The sequence below is a fragment of the Amblyomma maculatum genome, chromosome 11, assembly GCF_055883805.1.
Source record: "Amblyomma maculatum isolate TAMU_Amacu chromosome 11, ASM5588380v1, whole genome shotgun sequence".
Taxonomy (NCBI): Eukaryota; Metazoa; Arthropoda; class Arachnida; order Ixodida; family Ixodidae; genus Amblyomma; species Amblyomma maculatum.
The window spans coordinates 47,279,793-47,295,320 of record NC_139354.1 but is presented as its reverse complement, the minus strand read 5'-3'; the positions used below and the strand labels follow the sequence as shown (position 1 = coordinate 47,295,320).

The 15,528-nt window shown below is 43.6% G+C and overlaps 1 protein-coding gene across 1 annotated transcript in view; it reads right to left on the bottom strand.

The window, feature by feature from the left end:
• The window catches only part of LOC146173754 (phospholipid-transporting ATPase ABCA3-like), a 106,367-nt gene that overhangs the window by 47,942 nt on the left and 42,897 nt on the right, over nt 1-15,528 (bottom strand). The window contains exons 9-11 of the mRNA XM_084585259.1: nt 14,791-14,916; nt 10,908-11,025; nt 4,600-4,754 (exon numbers count right to left, since the gene is read on the bottom strand). Of these exons, the coding sequence (XP_084441385.1) occupies nt 4,600-4,754; nt 10,908-11,025; nt 14,791-14,916 (399 nt within the window). The remainder of the gene's footprint in view (nt 1-4,599; nt 4,755-10,907; nt 11,026-14,790; nt 14,917-15,528) is intronic.

Below are 15,528 nucleotides of genomic sequence, written 5' to 3'. Positions count from 1 at the left end.
AGCAATACCAGAATAACTAAACATAATTCATCAAAACGTAATACGAAAATGGCTTCGGCTTATCCCAGCTAACCCTAAAATACAAGCGACAGCTTTCTAATATTTGGTGATGCTTTGAGTATGATCTAGAAAATGCCACTAGCTTCAAAGCTTTGAGAAAGAAATAGTGGGATAAACTCCGATCTATGCTTTAAGGAATAAGTGCCCAAAGTTGTTACGAATATGGTCAATATATAATAGCCCATGGCTCTATCCTCGCGAATAAAGTGGCTGAAGCAGTCAGACAATAGTAAGGTTGGCAGCAGAGATGAGCAATCACACTGGCCTAGTAACAAAGAACGAAGAAACTTTTAGACGCTATGTAAAAGAGTTAAGTAGCTCAGGAGTATCAGGTAACTGCACATTTGTTGAAAGACAGTGGAGATATCATACTGGAAGAACTGGCCGCACTGTATACGCAATGCTTCATAACATCAAGGGTACCAACGTTTTTGACAAACGCTAATATTGTTTTAATCCACAGGAAAAAGGACGCTAAGAACCTGCAAAAATAGAGATCAATCATCATAATATCCCTTACGTTGAAGGCATCTACTAACGTCTTCGCTAATAGAATAAGGCAAACCTTAGGCCTCAATCAATTAAAGGATCCAGTAGGTATTAGGAAAGGGTACTGTACTGCCGATCACACACATGCTAAAAAACCGGGTAATGCATTACGCTCACCATATACCCAACCCCTATACATAGCGTTCATTTATTATGGGAATGGATTTTATTTAGCCAAAACCTCAACTGTCTTGAAAAATGTTCAAAATCAGTATGTGTATGAGCCATACGTCTAGAAACCGGAAGGTATCTATTGTGGCTGCATGGCAATCATATTTCTGCATAAAGAGTAACAAAATTGGAATAAAGAAAGGTGTTATTCAAGGAGACACGATCTCTCTAGTGCGATTCATAGCTTTCTTAGAAGTGTTTAGGGACATGAAATTGGAGAATAAGTTAGCAACTGGCTCTTCGCTGGTGTTATTGCCTTGCTAATTAGCTAATAGAGTCGAATAGCAAAGAAAGTTTAATAACCCAAGTAGCACACATTACGTGGCCCGCCTGGGGCCCGTATGGGCAAGTTGGTCTTGGGCAACCACAATAACACCCATGAGTGCCCCCTTTAAGGATCAAGCGGGCAAGCCCAAATTGGACTTGCCCCTGCTTTTTCCATCTGGGCATCATATAAGCGTGGAAAGTTCTAACTTAGTACATATTCCCATATCTGGCCCACAAGGGTCCCACTTGGGAATTATAGGGCCGATGCAAATAAGCTTTGGGCTTTGTGAGGAAAAGCCTGGGCTAATCTAATTGGGGCCGCCCACTTAAAAGTCGAATAGGTCCCGCATGGGCCGCGGCTGGGTAAATACGGGTATGCCCGCACATTACCTACATGGGACCCTTGAGAGGTACTTGAGGGAAGGTCAGACGAAAATGTCAAATTTGTGCAGAAAATTTTTGGGCTGCCCCAAAGAGGGCTGCCCACCAAGAACCTAGATAATTTTCGCATGGCCGTTAGTGGGGAAGCAAGTGCTCCTTTGCGCTTCTGCTCGCATCGGTCTCTTGCGGGGCAATTTAGGCAGATGCGATGCAAATATGGGCCTAAAGCAAATAGAAGACGGGCTAGTCCGATTGGGGCTGCCCACGCAAAATCCGAATAGGCCCCGCATGGTTTTCGGCCGGGCTGAAAAACGAGCACACCCCCACGCTGCCTACACGGGCATTTCTTGGGGTACTTGCGGGAAAATGCGACATATATTCGCAGTCCATGCGATAAAAATAAGATCACCGCAATTGAGGCGGCCCATGAAATGCCGCAGTGGGCCCCAAATTGGCCATAGGCGGGCTTACCGCTCTGAAACGTCTCCACCATATCTTTAAAGCACCATTTTATTTATGTAAATTATGTTATACCGGCCACTAATTACCTCTTCTGAAGGTTTCACATAACTGCCCTAAGCATATCTATCCGATCAATAAAGACTATCTATTTTTACTCTAAAAACTACGTTAATTATGCAGTATCGACAGAAAATATGCAACAGTAACTGTTCCGCTTTACGAGTATGTACTGAACGGCCTTCAAATGTTTTTGCGGCATTACTTTTGTACACGCACCACTGAAATAAACATTCAGACCAACGTGTTGGGGGTGATGCGGGCCAGCCCACATTACTGTAGTGTTGGGAATACATTTCTCTCGTGTTACTGAGTGTCGCATACAAGCAAAAATATAGTGCTAATGTTTCGTACTTGATGGTTATTGGTACTTGGGCAGCCGCGAAAATGCCAGATTCAACCCATGAGGGCAGCACGCGGGTCGGCCCGAAGCGGACTGGCTTTCGCAAATCCGCGCCTGTACAATTCGGGTATTGGAGGGATTATACGACTTGAAAATAAAACCTTGATCAATGGGATGGCACTGCCTGCACAAACATGGGACCCATTAATGATACTGGTGTGCTGCCTAACTTCGTTATCTGGGCTGAATGCGGGCAGCCCTATTTGGGCTGCTCACAAGGATACAGATTGGGACCGATCGCGGCAAAATTGGGCAGCTCACGCGGGGCCCCTCTGGGTACGTGTTGCAAATCCCGCATGGGGCCCATATGGGCAGCCCTCACGGGCCCAACGCGGGCCCCCACGTCATAGCCCACTTTGGGCTACTTGGGAACATAGACAGGAAAAGTATGGAGGTTAGGGCTAAGAATTTACATGCGAAAGGCTAAACCAATGTTCAATATTCTCAGAAAGGCACACCATTTTAAACAAGCAGCGCAGCATTTAAGTGACAAGCAAATATGTTTACTAAGGGGAGGTACTAACAGCAGATCCGGACAACGAAAGGGAATTAACTGAAAGGATAAGGCTGGCATGTAGCACATTTTGAAAATACTCGCTGATCATGACTAGAAACTAACCAGCATCGCCCAAGAGAAAAGTGCTTCGTCGACTGAGGTGGCCGTTGAAAAGGGGAGACGGGAGTCGCATGTTAGGAGTCCATGTCGATAGAAACGTTTATTACTTCAGCGTCGGCTATATACCTATACAGCTCGGTCCACGTGACAAATGACGACCAACTTCAGTCAGTGATGAACAGACAAGTACCAGCCCAATCCACTGAGATGACACCGAAACGGGAACAGATACAAGACATCATATAATAAAACGTATATAAATATGCCATCTTACCGGTTACTACCCTGTTTGGCTGTAACATGAAGACTAACGAAAATGGTTCTACTTATGTTGACCAGAACCCACACGTGTACAGAAAGGAAAAGTGTAGGCGTAGCGTCAAAAGATATCAAGCATGCAGTTTTAGATAAATAACTCTAGTTATTGAAAATATAGTCAACCTCAAGAAGGAAGGGGCATGATCAGGACATGCAATGGGAAAGGAGGATAACCAGTGGTGGCTAACTGTAAAAAAACAGATTCTAAGGAAAGGAAAGCGTTCAGGAGGCGGAAGAAAATTAAGTGGGAGGATGAGGTTAAGAAGTTTTCAGGAGTCAGTTGGATTCTTCTAGTATAGGACCGGGATAATTGAACGAATACGAGAGAAGCCATCGCTTGGCAGTGGTTATAGTCAGGCTGATTATGGTGAGGAAGTAACATTTATATCTTTAGATTAGGGTCATAATGCGAACACATCTGCACCGCGTGCTCCATTTGCAATTACTGGGCACAGCAGTAGTAGTCCAGATGACCATTCGTGTAGTCAAGTTCCCAAGAGCTGGAGTTGAAATACTTCCACACCCCATCGAAGCATGAAAGATACCTGCTTCAAACAGCATGACTTCCTACAATAATCTTTGGAGGTTGTTTTAAAACCGCATTCCCCAAAAACGGCTTCTTAGTAAGGCCCGGATTGTGCAGATTTATAAATTTCCGCGCTTTTGATCGATTAGAAGTAGTACACTGTATGACCTTCGTAATTAACGCAAGGGCGGCCAACCATGAGAAAATGATTGTTGGTATTTTAAGTATTCTAAAAAGCGCCCAGTTTTCATTTGACTGTATTTCACCTATTTTGACCGTTTTCTTCTAAGCATGATAAATTTAGGCGGGTTACAGATTCATGGGCGATGTGAAATAAGAAATGAGTGTAGGATTTTGCTGACCATTCTAGGTCAGCGAACCAAAACTAAACCTTACTAAAAATTATATTTCCCCTCTTATAGAACTTTCTGACTAATTTAATCAGCGTGGCCATCCTCGATGCTGGCTGTTTCACCAATTAAGTGACTATTCCAGTCATGCGATGGCCGAGCTTGGAGCGCACTAAAAGCTGACGATCGCGTCAACAGCACATCGAAGGCAGGTGATAGCGAGCTGGGAGCGACCTCAATTCGAAGGATACATGTAATGTATGCGATATTCGATCTGGGAGCGCAAATTAAGGCTTAGAAGACGCCAGAACTGCATATAACGCAGTCGGTGTTAACGTATTTCCTCGAAAAAACATCTAGAAGAATACCAGCAGTCCCTGTAAAACTGTTAAAATAGTTATCCGTCTTAGTCGCTAACTGACAGGTGGACAAAACGTACCGATCCAAAGTAAAGCAGGTTCTCCAGGCAGGTCATGTAGTCGAAGAATATATCAGTCTGCTGGCAGAAACTGACAAGCTGGCGTACCTTGGCGCGATTGGTGGCCACATCGTAGCCACAGACTCGGGCCATGCCACCACTGGGCGCTTGCATTCCTGGTAGTGAAGTGAGAAACAGTTTTAAATTTGGGCTTGCGCATTGCATATTCGAAGGGCACCAATAAGGTTAAAGAACCAGAAAGTCAAGTTCCCTGTCACGTCCCAATCTGACGCCCTTACAAACATATAAGCGAAGCAGCTCAAGTTATTTTGTGAAATATTTCTAATATTTACGCAGTTACGGGCGCCATATGTTTTGAAACCTACCTTGCACCTACTTTGCATTTTTTTGTTTCGAGAAACCTACGCCATAACTTGTGTAACTAAGGATCATTCTTCGTCTTGCAAAATTTGCCCACCACGTATAAAATTCTATTGAAAATACACGAATGGTCATGGGACCTCGATTGCCATTCTTATCTGAGCACACCCATATATATGAGCTGGTTTGTTGAGTATCTTAGTGCCTAGCTTAAAACTAATCATCACTGATGTCAAAGCTATTGTTCACTTTTCAAACCGAAGATGTAAATGAGAGGAATGTCACCTGCAAATTAAGTAGTGGCTAGTGGTGAATTTTAAGTGCTTGATTTACATGCGCATGTTCAATGCATTGTAATTGAGGAGGAAACTCAAATCTAAATTCCGGTCTCCGTTCAGCTTTTTATTTGCTCTGATGGGACGTTCGCATTCAGTGGAGAAAAAACGAAACAGGCGCCTATCTGCAATGCAGGAAACCGTGTCAGCCTGTGTCGCCTTGAGGACGTTAAAGCCTGCATACGATGTCGTACACCAGTAGGTCTTACTCTCAGCTATAGCAGTATGCGCCTCGGATTAATGAGTATTTACTACTGACATCTGTTTCTTCACGCACATCGAAGAGTTGTAGCCGAGTAGCTTGCTTCAAGTATACATGATGTTTGCTGCTTTTGTTTCTTGAAGAAAATACCAGTTGGAAGGAATTACTTCTATAAACTTCTTTTCAGAAATAATTTGGCATGACCAGGTCATTCACGTACTACTAATGTTCATGGAAGAACTACCACAGCCAGGTTTCACCGGTTCTCAAGAAATGCGTAGGCTGTTGAACTGTATTGATATTCGTCATATGGCTTATATTATTTAATTTTGCTGCTAATTTCATGGAGTACTACTTACGCTTGAACTTTACCCAAAATGGCCTGACATCGACGGCTTCAAGTGCTACATAACAAGCATATTACTTGTATTCTTCGCCATCAGTTGAGTCAAAATCAATAATTTGACATAATTCTACCAGAAGCAAGAGTCATAGATCAGTTCACATAATGTCTATACCCATTGCATACTTCCTCAAGCCAGTGCCCATGGTATGTTTTGCAGTGGTCCGACGAATTGTTGCTAGGATCAGGTGTGTGTGACAGTCACGTAGCTACATGATTTGTCATATGGACAAGTGTAAGTTGAGTTTGTGATATTATATAGTTCGGATCTGAATAAGTGCATGATATGATTGCTTTCTCGCAGATATTTTAGTATTATATGCGTTTTATAGATCATATAGTATCATATGGATCATATAGATCACATTTGTCTGAAGTCATGTAGATCATGTAGGGTGATATGGATCATATCGATCATATGTGTATGATGCAATAACCTTGTACATCTTGATTTGTCTGCGATCATGCAAATATCATACACTTTTTCAATATGAAACACCTTGCCTTAGATACCAAATCTTATTTTTTGAAAGACCTCATGATCCCGGAACCTTCATTTCAAATTTTCTATGCGTTGCTTTTGCGATGACATGCTAAAAAGCAACAGAAGAAGAGAGTCGGTTTAAGTCGGTCGCATGAAGCGCCAATTATGGATGCTGTCACTGTTAGCTGGAGCTTCAACTCGATAGCGTTGAGCAGCTCGTTGCACAGGAAGCCCTGTTCATTCGGCGGTGGACTCCATTTAAAATAGCACTTCCATATCACAAAATATGATATATTGTACTGGAGAAACTCCTAGGAGGCCCTTTGGATCACTAAAGCCTCTAACACTCGGTGATCCGAAGCCCTCCGCTACGGCACATCTTTCTGTTTTCATTCTAGCCTTCGCGATGATGTGATAGCGTAATATACCAGCCAACGTATAAAGCCTCGTTTAACCGGGCCGTACGTTCCTGCGTGGCCTAGGAATAACGTCAATGCAAGGATGTTGGCAGGCTGATTCTGATATCACTCTTCGATATGGAAGAAGAAGCCCAAGTTGGCAGCTCCTGCCAAACGTAACGTCAGGAAGCCCTACGCTAAGTTAGTGCTCGGCCATGTGAGCTGTCAATTACCACCTCCCACGTAAAGAAAGCGTTAAGGATGCACGGAGACGACCAGCTAGCATGTGCTGTTAAAGGCTATCGCTTTATTAGTACAATATTCTGCGCTGAGAATCGAACCCAGGCTCTCTGCGTGCGGGGCGGAAGTGGTACCCGTTGGTCGGAAAGGCTTGTTTGTCCTCTTGCCTTTTTATTTCGCAAAACCCTCGGGCTGACCTATTTTTCAAAATAGGCCGGTTTACATATAATAAATATAGGTACATAAAATTTCAGAGTGATCACGTTTTCCAATACACTGATAAACTCAGGTACACATGACTAAGTTTTCCAAGGAATCCCGAAAGTACTATTGGACAGGTCTGATATGAAGACCAGCGTGGCGAACAGCCATTCAGCGCTTCCACATGCTATGTGAAACTTATTGCATTTCCATGTCATACGGAACATCATCGTTTTCTACAACTATTGACTGAATTGCATGGGGGTTTAGAGGGAAATATTTTCGAAACTATGCTGTAGAACATTCGAACAGAAAACCCCTTCCTAGCGATCTATAAACAAATGAACAGTCTGTTGCTCACTGCAAAGAGTGTATTAGACGAGGGCCTAGTAATGCGCTGGGGTGTGTTTCTGCCCTAGCACTGTTTTTATATAATAAACTGCCATCAGTATGTTGCCTAACGTAATTTTAATAACAGTACCGTAAAAAGGCGAAATCGCGTTTCGCTCTTATGGCGACCCTTAAGCGACCTCTAACTTTGTCTTGTTTCCTTTGTTATGAATATTTATCTTCAATCTTTGGAGTTCCATGTATTTGTTATTTATGTTTAGAATGATGTTATTCACGGTCACGCATAGTTACTGCAATGTCGCCATTGTAGTTTAACCTTCTGGGAGACACGAACTCTAGCCTTTCAGATGTCAAACGACATAGGGACAGCCATGCGTCGCCGGCTCTTTATACAAATCCTTGCTAGCATACATACAATTTCCTAGCTTGATTTGGGAGCTTTCATACGTGCTCACTAACACACCATCGTAAGCTACTACAGTATAAAAGAATACCCGCCACAATATAAATGCCCGATTTACCTACGCCTTACAAACGTGCTACTTTGGTCTAGGCGCACTGTGCGTCACACAGAGTACAATGAATCTCAAGGCCTCGATTTATTTTGTAAAAGGAGCTGCCCTGGTTTCTCGCTGCAACTAGCTCGCCCATATCACGTGCTGTTGTGATGTGACAAAACCAGCCAGAGAATCGCTGCACAACTATGTCAGCTGGTACAATTGTAGAATGACGGGGATAAACGAGAATTCTGCACAGAGCAAAACAGTGAGCAAGTGTGTTACTACTAGCACAGGTAACTTTTTAACAGTCGAGATAAAGCAGTGCATTGAGTATTTGACAAGGGATGCAGCCCCAGGCGCCATCTCGGCTAATGGATCAGCAGCTTGGCGACAGCAACTGCTGGGGAGTACTGAAACAACTGGTGTCACGAAGCGCTCCTCGTCACTAAAATCACCGCCATCGTGTTTCAATGCTAGCATTCGTGCTCGGTGCTGTCAGTTGCCTGCAGTGTTATTTTATCTCATTCCAATGGGTAATAACTAATGGGACACGTATAGAACATCTCATTTGGTTTGTTTATAGAGTTTATTGCTCCAAAGTGACTCAGGCTACAAGAAACTACGCAGTGGAGTGCTCCGGAAATTTGGATCACCTATGGCTCTTTGTGCATTGGCGTCGCACAACACTGCGCTTGCTTTTCGCCCTCATTGAAAAGCAGCCACCACAGCCTTGATTCGATTACGCGTCTATCCAGACAGATGTCGAGCACCCTAACCACTGCATCACTGTGACAGGTCAGTTAGAACACCTGCATGTGTCATAGTAGCCTTGGCGTTCGTACAATTCAGGCTGATGTCTATATAAAATACATTAGCAGCGATATCAATTGCTCCGCATTCGTAATTGCGTACTGTGATGAATATATTGATTGGCTCACGACGCTTTTCATCAAAATTTGTCATAACATCGAATGAGAAAAGTTGTGAGTAGCCACGCATTCCCAAAATACCATGAGAAACCTTCAACATGGTTATACCGTTCTTCTTGTAGAACTCACAAAAGCCCGCTATCTCTAATACGTTTGAAAGCTCATCAAGAGAGGAGAAACAAACAGCCGGATGTAGCAGGTTCGAATCACGTTTTACGGCACACCCTCCTTAATGGCTCCTATCGAATCGTTGAAGCACTTGTTCTGCAAGAATATTTTGCTTTATACATCAATAATCCAGATAATAAATAATAATTTGTGGGCTAAAGTTTATTTTGTGATCCTTATAATGTACGTTTCTCTCTTTTGCGCCCGTTAAATCTTGAGGCACTGCCAATAAACACTAATAGCGTTGAAGGCATTGACGGCCTGCAATATCGGCACTTCAAATAGTGTTCAATCACCGCCTACAGCGGGCCTCTAGAAAGAGATATAAAGAATAAAACTGTCAATTTGTAGAAATATGACCCATGTACCTATAATTATGTTGTATATAAAATAATCGTTTGGTTGGTAGTATCAGCGCATGAAAATGCATCAGGCTATTAGCGGCTCCATTTCATTGGACAGCAGAGATATAAACTCCCTACAGATATCCTGATTACAAAGAAATATAGATGCGACAGCACTTCTCTATCGTGACACTTTTCGGGGACGAAGAAAATGGTGCTCCACAAATGCGCCCAAAAGAGGAAATTTTGGCCGAAGAGGTTTAGTTGTGTGTCTAAATGCTGTGATAATACTGTTTGTACATTTCTGCAGATAAAATAATGCAAAGTTGAGGCAAAACTGCTGGACCGTTTCTTAGGCGTCGAAACAATAATTGACGATCGAAAAGATTTCCGCCGTCACTACTGATATGGGGATGAGGCAGCATCTAAGACCCCACGCACGTAATTGAGTCCCTATGCTTGACTGTTCGGGCTGTTTACATACAGCTTTGCTATGTTGCAAAGAACCGTATTTGATAGAGTCGAAAACCAAAGACGTATGCTTTCCACTACTTCATCAGAACGCTTCGCGTCGCGTCCTTACAGCAAGAGCGTCGAAGTATCAGTGAGCTAGCAGCAGCGAAAGGGGACCTATAAATAAGCAATAATGGCAGGTTTAAGCGTGTATTGGCGGATCTTTGAGTACAACAATCGATAGCTGAAATCAAATAGAAATCGTTTTAACCAGCACTTAGCTTTTTACTGCCTACCAGTAACACTTCTGCGAGAATTTACAGTGCAGCACTAACGAAAGAGATCACCAGAGCAGATAGCAGATAAAAAAAAAACCATCTCCAAGCAAATAGGTAGAATTTTTGGGCTCAAAGTACCAAAGCGACTCAAGCTGTGAACGACGCCGTAGTGGAGGCCTTCGGAGTAATTTCGACCATCTGGAGTTCTTTAACGTGCACTTACATCGCACAGCATACGGGCGCCTTGCTTTTCTCCTGCATCGAAAAGCGGTCTCGGGCTGCAGTATTCAGTCCCACATCTTTTTGCGCACTAGTAGATAGCCCTAACAACTGTTCCACCGCGATGGGTTCATGTTCAAGCAAATCGAAGAATTTTACTATGGTACTAAATGCATTCTGAGTGCACATACATTTGTCATATCGTTGCCAGTAGTAATCGCGAGGTCAAACTAATAGGTACAACAAAGCTGTATACCATAGTTTGCGTTGTCAAATGCGCGTACAATTTCGCTCCCAAGGGCTCCAAGCCTTATGAGTAAAAATCACATTACAGCGCGTTTTCAACTGCAACCTAGACTAAGCCCAAGGAGAAACAGCTAAAAATTAACCACAGCGCGGTGGGCTGCATAACGTAAGTCATTAACGTTTGTCCAGAAACTGACCAGTCAGGATGGTCATCAGTGTTGTCTTGCCCGTGCCGTTGTGTCCCAAGAGAACGGTCACCTTAGATTCGCAAACCTTCAAGTTGACGCCGTTCAGCGCCGGGTTCTGTCCATACACCTGCGAAAATGAAAAATGGGGTAAAGATATTTTTTGCAATGATTTTCGACAATTGAAATGAAAATAAGCGCTTTGGTTGCGTAAGAGCCGCATTCTGCAATTCAATAACACACTTTTTATTAATTGCCATGGCCCTTTTCTTTATTCACAGAGAAAAACATTTGCGACTATCAGGTAGCGAACCGAGAAACATCTGACGCCGCAATAACTAAGAATATATATCGTTAAATTTTATATCAGTACTGTTAATTCTATCACTTATCATCTATCAGTCTATGGGTTAACATCTCTCAGTCTATCGGCTTAAACAAGGAGGGTATAAGGGATACAGCCACAGCATCACTGATCCTTGCTCACCTGGTGAGACGACAAAGTGGCACTTACAAATAAAATCTATACAAAGAGAACATTTAAGGTCTCAAATTATTGATGTTCCGAACGCTTATTACAAACGGTGAAAATATTTCAAAGCAGAATCTGGACGTTTGCTCTGGGGTTGAAGAATTCTCAATTTTCGCAAAGATAAACTAATGAATAATTTTATAATTCTGGCGCATTTGATATTGCTGAGCACTTGTTTTGGGACACAAGGCTCCAAAGAATACTTTGCTAATAAATTCAATGCTAATGCCATCCAAATAAGAAAGACATCATGCTGACTGAGAAACATCGTTTCATTACTTCTGAAATAGAAATCAATTAGCGCGGTCAACGCATCCCTATTTTTGAATGAACATTTTTTCTTGAGGCCGAGGAGTAGTCTGAAATATCAGCAATAAATATGAAGATGCTCAAAAGTAAATTGTTCCCCTTTTTCAAGTTGTAGTTCGTTCTGCGAAGTCCCCATTTCAGAATTTGTACTTTCGCGTGAAGCAATCTCGATTTCTAAACTAAGACGGCCACTTTTGAAAATGAAACAACTCAGCCGATTTCGCAGAAGTGCACCGTACAAATCGCTTCTTAGCTTTAGGGCCACATTTCCGAGGTCTCTCATGAAAGAAGCATCACTAAATTGATGCCTTTGCTCTCGCGTCTGGAGCAGTTCGTGAGCAAAGCGTGCCTACGTTTTCGGCCCCTGGCACCAGCTTTGAAATAATAAAGTTGATCGGCTTAGAATGAAACCGACCAGACACGAGAAACGGTTCGGTGAAGTGAACTTTCATGGTCGTATTGCACTTCTCAGGCCAGAAACGTCACTTATTTACAAAAAAGCGTCGTCAGATGTTTTTGTTTATTTTTTGCCATGAGCGCCATGGTGTGATTTTCGCACTGGTTGAGAATTTCACTGCAACGTCGTTGTCAGCTTCTGCAAGTCTGCTTATGTACCCAATGGAAGAGCTTTGAATATAGCATTTTTTGAATTCAGAGTCGTTGAGAGTGCGCTTTGCGTGATGCGAAGATATACTGCAAAATCGTTTTTTTTTTTTTTTGCGCCCACTGAATACCTCATTGAGGATTCGTGCTTTTGTTTCTGAAGTTATGTGCCACCACTAAACGCATTATAAACTCTTGCGTCAATAGCAGCTGAACAACACAATGGGAAGAACCTAGGCGAAACACATACTGTTCTTTGCCACTATCCCCTGATGTGCGATACAGAATAACTGAGAATCTGGCATGGAAGTAAATGGAAGCTCACACTTACGCATTATCCTAATACTTTCAGCCAAATCTTCATCGCCATCAAGCGATGACGGCGTTCTGGTGTGCGTGAAGCAGTAGGTGAATAAAATCACATTTAGATTCCAGCGCATGTTTGCATGAAAACAAAGCACCGTGTACATACGGAAGTGCACAAATGGGTGGCGACCCACTTATTGTATTGAAGAATCACATTTTAAAAACTCAGCCTTCATGCGGAAAAGCACCTCAGAAGTGGTTATTTGTGGCCAGAAATATTTTTCATTACTCGCGAGGTGTAGCGGGAGGTGCAACAATTCCGTAAAAGAAGAATTTTATTTGAGGTGCAAAACTCCTTGTCTGCGCAGAACGGCATTCGTGCCGCCTTTTTTGATGGCGCTCAGATAACAGCAGCAATGTAAATATTTAATTTGAATATTGAATAACGCCTTTACTGGGGGGGTTAAACGCCAACATCATGCATAATGAAAACATTAAGAACGAAGTTTTTGAAGTGAACACTGTTATGTTCGGGTTTCCAGCCGCGGTTCACGCGGCTCCCGCAGTGATCCACGGCTGGAGCCTAGCGCGTGCCGATGACTGCCTGCCGCCCCTTTACCAGCCATAGAGCTGCACCACATGACTTCGGCGCACTGAACAGAAGCCTTGCCATCAAGCAAGCCAGAACACGCCTTAGACAGCCCGGCCCCTCTGCCGGGCTCTTCTCTTCCTTTCGCGCCGTGCCAGCTTCGAGGCGGGAGAACAGCACGCTTTCTATTGAGTGAAGTGAAACAAATGTGATGCAAGCTACAAACGGTAACATATCAAGGAGCTGTTACCAAACAATTTTCCTTGAACCTCTTTGGTAACGACCTCGGTGGCAACATCTATGTTGATTGGTGAACAAGCTTGTCGGCACTGTCGCTTCGTCTCTCCCTCACAAGCTCGGCCTATAGTGTATAGGTGACTTAGTTCACATTAGCTGCCATGTTTCTAAAGGCAGAACCCTTGCGTCTGAGTAATTTTGCTTCCGGGGCCCAGACGCATGTTATGTTGCTATGGTTGCTACCTTCACGGCATATAATTGAGGGTTAGGTGCTTCATTACTGGGGCCACTTAAGCTCACCCTTTAAGGGTATGACGCGAGAGCGCAAGCCCAAATATAATGCTACGCTTCAACCAAGCCGTATGAACATGCATGCGTGTCGTATGGGAACGAGAAGGCAAACAATTCTGGCGGGCTAATTCTGATATCACCCTCCCATTAGAAAGGAGCGACCCCTTGGCTCTCCTGCCCGTGGCATAAGGGTAACGCGGATTCAAATGTCACGGCAGGCTCATTTTTTTATAAGGAGACCGTAGCTACGCCACTTCACGGCGTAGCTGCGGCTACCGGAGCTCTCCCTTTGGCAGTCGTAGTACAAGGCTCCTCTGCCTTGTTAGGTGTTTATAGCTGATTGCTAAGAAAGAAGGTCTCACTCACGTCCGTGTCAACAACAGTTGGCCTGTCATTAAAACGTGCGGCACGTCCTACTGATCGGCCTGCTTGCAATTACCGCATAGTAAGGACATACAATGCAATTCATTCAGGCTGGGCGTCGAAGCCAAAAAAGACGCATTATGGTTGTCTGAAATGCGGAGTGCATACAAGTTCTTTCAATATGAGTAGCATGAAGCACCCTTAACAAAACATCTAGCTGTAGCAGCTATGAATTCTGCTGGTGATGCTCTTGACGGATCGAAGACTAGCCCGAATATGGTTTTTCAACTTCGAGATCAGAAACGCAAAAACCGAGGATGCCTGATTCGGCATGATAAGGGAATGCATAGCAGGCAAAAGAAGCTTCCACCATTGCTTTCGCAATTCAACTAGGGTTAACCACAGCTAAGCCAGAATTAACATTTTTACTTTCTCTATTATTATTTCTCCATCAGTGACAGGAACATGCGTCCGGAGAAACGTTTCCTTTTTCTTTGCCGAGGGGCTGAAAATCGAATGTTTCTCTTCGTCTCGAATACGATCGCTGCCATGTAGGTTGACCCTAGATATATTAGCACCATGAATTTTCTCCTCTATGGTTATTTCCCAAGTCTCGTTCTGCTTTAGGGCAGCAGCGCCGTATAGAGCCAAATCTGCGTTCTCACCTTTCTGAGGTCGTTGGTGACAATGACAATTCTTTGGTCGGGAGGAAGCTGCTCAAAGCGACCAGCGTCTGCCTCCGCCGGAACGGCCTCCTGAATGGCATCTCCTTCTTGTTTCCAGTAGCTCGGCTAGGCCATAATTATATAACGGGAGTATTAATGGAGTACGTTTTCGCAAGCAATAATTTCAATAAAGTGTGCTTAATCATCAGCTCAGTGGGTTTGTTAAGAGAGGCGATAAAGTTGTTATATATTGTTTTGTATGTAATACGTGCGTGCGAGGAGGAAAAGTCTTCTGGAACGCATTGCTATCCTGTTATGACACTGACGTTAATAATGTTGATATTTCGATAAAATGCTTATAAGAACAATTAGTACCAATCTTCGTAGAATGTTTACAGACAGCCGGTAACGATAATTTCATGTGGTGGTTGCAGTACCAGAGGCGCAGCAGAACGACGTAACCAGCGTTGCACATAAAGAAACCCTTTATTGCGCTGTGCACCCACAGAAGAATTAACTAGCACGGCGACGTCGTTAGCAGCACTCACGCTCGTCCATAGCCTACATGTTATCAATGCCGGGCAATCAAAGGATGCCGGCCGTCGCATTCATGGTCACAGCGAAAAACAATTGTGCTGCATCCACGCGCCCGCACTGTGGCGAGATACTGACCACTATTGTGCGCTGCTAGTGGCAGTACGTCGTTTAGGGAAGTATACCATCTGCCGATTGTTCTCG